We start from the raw sequence: 7697 nt of genomic DNA, 5'->3' as shown, positions 1-7697 counted from the left end.
GGAGGGGTGGGTGGGGGGTAGTTGATAGGTTGGTTTCTTGGGTAAGAGGTGTTGGCTTCTGTCTTTGATGTGGCTGCTTCTGAAGGTATCAAATTTTGTTAACAGGATAAAAAATAAATAAATTTTATGGTGTAAATTATAAATGAGTAACTTGTCATAACATTTTTTGGGTGGTAGTGGGAGAGAAGGGAAGGGGGAGGGGATAGGTTGTTTTTTTGGGCAAGAGTCTTGCTTTTCTTGTTGTTCATTGTTTTTATATTGGAAGGTTAAAGAAGATAGAATAAAGACCATGGGAGGCCAGAGTTGGGATTCCAATTGGCTAAAAGGCTAGGTGATTGCAACCAGTCTACATAAGTTCTTGTGGAAAGAGTTACCCGGAAACCATATTGTGAATGTAGGTACCTAGTATTATAGTTGAGGTGGCGCAAGTTGGCTCGCCGCTGTTCAATAAATAAATGAATAGTATGATTATGAATGCAGTGGATATAGATTTTTTATATACCTGGCTCCTTCTAGGTTGAGATTGAGACACAATTGATTGATTGATTGGAATTGAGAAACTGAGATCATTTTATTTTATGTGATTGCCTTAGTTACTGATTTCTATAATGTGGAACGGAATTAGGATTGAGAACATAAGAAATTGGAGAAAACTAGGCTGAGAAAAGGAAGGTCTTTTTTGCGGAAGAACAAAAGGGGCTTGATTTGAATATTCATGAACAGGTTGGAAAATGAAATAATTAAATTTTGGATAGTGGAAAGGAAAATAAAGCTTGAAACTTAAGTATGGATAACTATAATAAGATACACTTAATCTTTGAAGGTGTCTATTTTGAGTTCTTTTGTGGATTTTCTTTCTTAAAGTTCAACTCTAGAGAATGGAGATTCCACTATTAAATGCATTTCAAGGTAAATAGCATTGAACATTAAGAACATATTTTGATGTTTATTTACCCAAAAAGAGGTCAATGATTAGAAACACCATTGACACTAATTTTAAAGTTATGGTTTACCAACACTATGTCTTATGAGATGAGTATGTATTTTAGGTTAGTGTTGACTCGTAAGTCTGCTGACATAGATGTTATACAGGGTTCATTTGGTCTAGAGAATGTATCATTCCTGGAACATAAACTCATGTGCTGCTCTTTTATTTATCTGCAGAGGAGAAGAGAACAGTGCCTTTGAAGGACTATCGCAATATAGGAATTATGGCTCATATAGATGCAGGGAAGACAACTACAACGGAAAGGGTCCTTTACTATACTGGCAGAAACTATAAAATTGGTGAAGTGCATGAGGGAACTGCCACAATGGACTGGATGGAGCAAGAGCAAGAGAGGGGGATTACAATTACTTCTGCTGCTACTACCACCTTCTGGAACAAGCATCGCATCAACATTATTGATACTCCTGGTCACGTGGACTTCACTCTTGAAGTAGAGCGTGCCCTTAGGGTTTTAGATGGTGCTATATGCTTGTTTGACAGTGTTGCTGGTGTGGAACCTCAATCAGAAACTGTTTGGAGACAAGCTGATAAATATGGAGTCCCTAGGATATGTTTCGTAAATAAGATGGATCGTCTTGGAGCTAATTTCTTCCGAACAAGAGACATGATAGTAACAAACTTGGGTGCTAAACCACTTGTAATTCAGATACCAATTGGTGCAGAGGATACATTCAAAGGATTAGTTGATCTTGTGATGATGAAAGCTATTGTTTGGTCCGGAGAAGAATTAGGGGCAAAGTTTTCCTATGAGGACATTCCTGCTGATCTTCAAGAGCTAGCTGAGGAGTATAGGGCACTGATGATTGAGACTGTAGTTGAATTGGATGATGATGTTATGGAGAAATACCTGGAAGGAGTTGAACCTGATGAGGCAACCATCAAACAGTTGATCAGGAAGGGAACTATATCTGGTAATTTTGTCCCTGTATTGTGTGGCTCAGCTTTCAAGAACAAGGGGGTTCAGCCGCTGCTCGATGCAGTTGTGGATTATTTGCCTTCTCCAGTTGACGTGCCACCCATGAATGGAACTGACCCTGACAACCCAGAAGTAATCATTGAGAGGGCCCCTAGCGATGATGAACCATTTACTGGTTTGGCATTTAAGATCATGAATGATCCTTTTGTTGGGTCTCTCACATTTGTTAGGGTATATTCAGGAAAGCTTAGTGCAGGATCGTATGTATTGAATGCAAATAAAGGCAGGAAAGAGAGAATTGGCAGACTTCTGGAAATGCATGCTAACAGTAGAGAGGATGTAAAGACAGCGTTAACTGGTGATATTGTTGCTCTTGCTGGATTGAAAGATACAATTACAGGAGAGACATTGTCTGATCCCGAGAAGCCTGTTGTGCTTGAGCGCATGGATTTCCCAGATCCTGTTATAAAGGTTGCAATTGAACCTAAGACCAAGGCAGACATTGATAAGATGGCGCAAGGTTTGATAAAACTGGCACAAGAGGATCCGTCTTTCCATTTTTCACGTGATGAGGAGATTAACCAGACAGTTATTGAGGGAATGGGAGAATTACATCTTGAGATCATTGTAGATCGACTGAAAAGGGAATTTAAGGTATGTATCTGGAAATCCCTAAACAACCCCCCCCCCCCCCCCCAAAAAAAAAAAAAAAAAGAAGAAAATGACCTATTTTTTTCTCATATTATTATCAGAGGAATTGCCATTGCAGTTTCTAGTTACTTTTACTCTTATTTACTGCTTAATGTGATTTAAATGCTTGGTTAACACACTCAGAAGCAGTTATTTTTGCATATCATTCTTATTTACAGTAAACGCCTTGTAGAACTGTGAGTTTCTTACATTTTGTATCACGGCTTATCAATTGACAGGTGGAAGCTAATGTCGGAGCTCCACAAGTCAACTACCGCGAGAGCATTTCCAGGAACTCAGAAGTAAAATACGTGCATAAGAAGCAGTCTGGTGGTTCAGGACAGTTTGCTGATATCACAGTAAGGTTTGAACCCATGGAAGCAGGTGGTGGATATGAATTCAAGAGTGAAATCAAGGGAGGTGCAGTGCCAAAAGAATATATCCCTGGTGTTATGAAGGGATTAGAAGAATGCATGAGTAACGGAGTACTGGCAGGCTTTCCAGTTGTTGATGTTCGTGCTGTGCTAGTAGATGGATCTTACCATGATGTGGATTCAAGTGTTTTGGCATTCCAGCTGGCTGCTCGGGGAGCTTTTAGGGAAGGGATGAGAAAAGCTGGTCCACAATTGCTAGAACCCATAATGAAGGTTGAAGTAGTTACACCAGAAGAACATCTAGGGGATGTGATTGGTGACCTTAACTCAAGGAGAGGCCAGATCAACAGCTTTGGAGACAAGCCTGGAGGTCTCAAGGTATGAATTGCGGACTCCTTTCATCAATCTACTCATCATATCTATGTTTGCACCTATCTTCCGACTGCACTTTTTGTTGAACAAGAATTGGGTTCCATCAACCTCAGTGTTCACATAATAATCCAGCATGCATACAGTAGTAGTACGTGAATTAAGTCATTTTTTTTTAAATACTACTCCCTCCATCCCAATTTATGTGGCACTTCTCAGTATTCAAGATTCAAATGAGTCTTTCCTTTAGTTTTTTATTATCTTTTAAATGTCTTGAATTATCAATTATTGAGACTTGTAGTACTTTTTACATAGTTTGAATCTCAATATTTTCATTTAGACACTTAAACTCGGGCTAGTACCTATTGAGCACCTATGCTCTTCTAAAAACATTACAATTACACACATTTTATTGACATGGCAAAGTATATGTCTTCCCCTCTCTTTGTGCGTGTTCAGTGCCTGGAGAAAAATTCTCTTTTTTTTCCATTTCTTATTTTTCCATCAGTTTTGCTTGACTGTCGACCATCTCACCGTCAATTTTCAAGGCCCGTGGGGGGTTCCATGGCTGGCTTGTCAAACCCACTTCTCATTAGGAACATTTCCCCAAAAAACTTAAATCTAGTTTCTCCGATTCCAACACCACAAGATTCAGTTGCAATTTTCTCCAATAATTTTGAAGAAGAACAGCCTGAGATTGGTTTCTTGAAATCCATGATCCCCTTTTCATGTTTTCCCTCGGTTGCAGTTTTTGTCAGGTTTGAATTACTCATCCAATTCTTCGAAAAAGATAATATGAAACGGGTTTTAATAAGCCTTCAACCTCATGATTACTCTGCTTGCTCTTCAGAAATTAATGCTTAATGCTTGCTTTCTTAATTTTCTTTTAAAGTTCCTTTCTTGCTCTCTCATGGATAATTTCGGGTGAAGAATTTTTATCCAAGATTTTTGAAAATATCTTGTCCAGATCTCAACATTATTTTGTCTAGATGCGTCACTGAAAGTTCATTGAATATTTTGTGGAATGGATCGTTCTTTTTTTTTTGTGTGTGTGATTGTTTTCCTTACTATTTGGGATCAAAACGACAGGCCGCTATCTACTTAAAAATGACCTCTAGAGGGATAGTGACATGTCATATTTTATGATTGCAGAGAATAAGCATATGTTAAAATATGTGTTTGATAAATTGTTGTTTCTTACTGATGTATGTAATATAATTGATGCAGGTGGTGGATTCTTTAGTTCCATTAGCAGAGATGTTCAATTACGTTAGTACCTTGCGAGGAATGACAAAGGGTCGTGCATCGTATGTTATGCAATTAGCCAAATTTGACGTTGTCCCTCAACACATTCAAAACCAGCTTGCCAAAAAGGAGGAAGCAGCTGCTGCTTAGTCAGTCATCTTCCAGATTTTGGATCCACAAACTTGAAAATAGGTATTTTTACTCGACGAAGATGTTAAGGCTTGGACAACATTCTTTTTGTACGTACCAGCATGAAACACCGATGGAGAACAGCTGATATTTAGTTGTGCGTCTGAGTTTTTTCAGACGTTTGTGTATGTTGTTGAGTTATAAGCTGAGACTCCGAAGAGACGGAAGAAAGAAAGAACTAAATGTGTATACATGCATTTAAGATATCTCTGCATCCAAAGGAGCATCAATATTTTAGGGCAAGATTGAGTGTCTGATTGTGGGATTATTTTTCTTACTATAGAAACAAATATATGCTTTGTAACAATCTGATGCTCTTTATTGAGATCTTAGGTGTAACATCTGACGATTTTGAGTTGCTTATTTCACGTTTGTTTTACGTTGCAATTCTATTATAATATTGAGGTCTAAACTAAGCAGAATAGTCTAGTGTTTTAAAGGTAAGGTTGTATATAAAAAAGACCACTAGACCTCATGTTAAGCTGAAACTTAATGTATCGGACCGTCTTTTTTACTGCCGTAATTTTGAAACCAATATTGAAGTTGGCACACATACTCGTCCCTACCCAAAAACAGAGCAACTGAGCAATTTGTCTATGAAAATCAAATATTTTTCACCTTAATTGAAATTGTTTCAGGTCGAGAATATTAAAATTGGAATGTGATGTTTTAAAATATCGTTTGTAGACTCTAATATCTACAAATAATTGTACAATCAAATTACATAGTTTCTTCACATAAGATCCAATCTCTTTACTTCACAAGACATAAAAATGAAATTTGCACCCTCTCAACCATCCAAGTCACAATGATTTAATTACACTAATTGAAGATGTTTGATTGCTTATAATTTTTATATACCTTTCCCAGAATATAGTAGGATTACTTTGGTAAGAAAAATTAGTAAAAGCAAATATCGTATTTGTTAGCCTGGGAAAGTTACAGTTGAGATTTCAATGTTTTTGAGATATAGTGAAATGACTAGAAATCGGCCGGAAGCACAACAATTAAGACATAAACGTGCCAGCAATCCTTTCTTTCTTTCTGACCCTCCAAGGAAAACAAGTTACAAAATCTTAAAAGTTTACCACAAAAGAAGAGATAAGAAACCCAAACACTGTGCGACGTTACACTTCGAAAGTGAATAGGAGTTCAAAGTGAAGAACAATTTTAAGTAAACAAAGGATGGAAAAAAAGAATGGATAGTCCAAAGCTGGTGAGTTGTAAGTATTGCTACTTATCTAACTTGGACAATTCCTGCATTAATCAATTTCTGGATCTTGTCCATTACAAGAGGGTTCTTCATATGATCTTGTGCAGCTTTTGGGTTCTCCTGGAAGTCACTTAGCACCTAATCCAGAATACGAAATGCCCAAGTTAATTACACAAGGATATTGGTATATTACAAGACAAACATACTGCTCTCAGACAACCAAATATTATTACCTGTCTCATTACTGGGTCCGTAAGGATGTTTTGAATTTCTGGATCTTGCATCCCCTTAGCCTGATCAAAGAAATTGATTTACAAGTGTTAACCATCACCGATTATCTTTACCTCGAGCAAAATAAGATTATAATGCAAAGAAACAGCACCTGTCTTTCTTTGAGCTCCTCTGGAGTCAGATCTCCACGACTTGCCTTGTTTATTTGCTCAACACATCTGCAAAATAAATAGGGCATCTTGCAATAACAAACATATTTTCCCAAGTCCTCTTGAAAAAACAAGATAGGTGAAATGCAAAAAAAGTAGAAAAGTAAAACACAGACCAGACCAGACCAGACCACCAAAAGGAAACCAATTTTAAGAATCACAAACACCCTCAACAACTTAAAAGAAAGTAACTGACAAGATATGTGATTGTAAAAGAAATATGTATATACCTCTTAACACCATCTAGGAGTTCCTGATTCTGAGGATCAAGCTTCAATCCTTCCTGGTAAGTTTTCAAAGCTTTTTCATACTCTTTCATGAAAAACTGAACAGCACCCTTCCTGGTGTAACCCTTTACAAATGTTGGGTCAAGCTCAATGCACTTCTCAGCATCCTTGAGCCCCTCGGGTAATGCACCTAGCTTGGTGTAGCAGGCAGCCCGGTTGCTATAAGCCTAACAAAAAACAAAGGAGAAATTGCATGCATCACTTGCAGTTACCAAGGAATGAGTCCTGAATAAAGGAAAGGGAGCTCTCAAGTCAAAAGAGGTTACAGAAGATGGAGGAAGGCCATACCTTCGGGTCTTTGGGATTCCTCTTTATGGATTCAGTATAATGTTTAACTGCTTCTGGATACTTCATCTCCTTGAATAACTGATTTCCTGTAACGTCGTGAAGAAAGTTAGCCCCATAAGAGGAAAAAACAACAAAGACGAGCATCATAGAAAGAACTACCTTTCTCACGCTCTTCGTCTGCTATTTGTGGATTGAAATACTCTTGCTGCTCCAATTCCTTTTTCGCCCTCTCAGCTTCATTCAGTTTCTTAAGGGTATCCGGGTTGCGATGCTCGGTCAGAGCTTTCTGGAAAACCTCAATTGCAGCTTCAAAATCCTTTGAACTTTTAGCCAACTTTGCCAAGGCAGTTCCCTTGCGAGTCAGAGCCCTTGCGATCATCTTATAGTCGGACCTTAGCTCTCGCCCTCTTTCAACAGCTGTGTCACAATCTTTTATGCATTCCTCATACTGAAATCAAGGCAAAAAAAAACATATCACCCAATGAGTTCACAAGAGCAGAGAAATTATGCAGAAATTTCACAGGTAAATCATACCATCACAGGGAACAGACCGGAGTCCTGGAACTATGCTCAAAATATTGCACTTGATATGGGTAAAAAAGAGGACAGAGAAACCTGGGAGGCAATGGGGATGGGAACACGACGCATCACCATGTCTATTCCCCCCCCCCCCCCCC

The 7697-nt window shown here is 38.2% G+C and overlaps 2 protein-coding genes across 2 annotated transcripts in view; one reads left to right on the top strand and one right to left on the bottom strand.

Moving 5' to 3' along the window:
• LOC107028360 (elongation factor G, chloroplastic) overlaps positions 1-5179 on the top strand; it is a 6004-nt gene extending 825 nt beyond the window's left edge. Inside the window, exons 2-4 of the mRNA XM_015229387.2 lie at positions 1165-2579; positions 2855-3367; positions 4586-5179. Of these exons, the coding sequence (XP_015084873.1) occupies positions 1165-2579; positions 2855-3367; positions 4586-4753 (2096 nt within the window). The 3' untranslated portion in view covers positions 4754-5179. The remainder of the gene's footprint in view (positions 1-1164; positions 2580-2854; positions 3368-4585) is intronic.
• A 620-nt stretch (positions 5180-5799) lies between these two features.
• The window catches only part of LOC107028487 (hsp70-Hsp90 organizing protein 2), a 5529-nt gene continuing 3631 nt past the window's right edge, over positions 5800-7697 (bottom strand). Inside the window, exons 2-7 of the mRNA XM_015229567.1 lie at positions 7180-7468; positions 7021-7106; positions 6676-6899; positions 6388-6454; positions 6239-6298; positions 5800-6143 (exon numbers count right to left, since the gene is read on the bottom strand). Coding sequence (XP_015085053.1) covers positions 6030-6143; positions 6239-6298; positions 6388-6454; positions 6676-6899; positions 7021-7106; positions 7180-7468 — 840 coding nt within the window. The 3' untranslated portion in view covers positions 5800-6029. The remainder of the gene's footprint in view (positions 6144-6238; positions 6299-6387; positions 6455-6675; positions 6900-7020; positions 7107-7179; positions 7469-7697) is intronic.

The sequence above is a fragment of the Solanum pennellii genome, chromosome 8 (genome assembly GCF_001406875.1).
Source record: "Solanum pennellii chromosome 8, SPENNV200".
Classification (NCBI taxonomy): Eukaryota; Viridiplantae; Streptophyta; class Magnoliopsida; order Solanales; family Solanaceae; genus Solanum; species Solanum pennellii.
The sequence above is the reverse complement of the archived record's forward strand: the minus strand, read 5'-3'. Positions and strand labels throughout refer to the sequence as shown.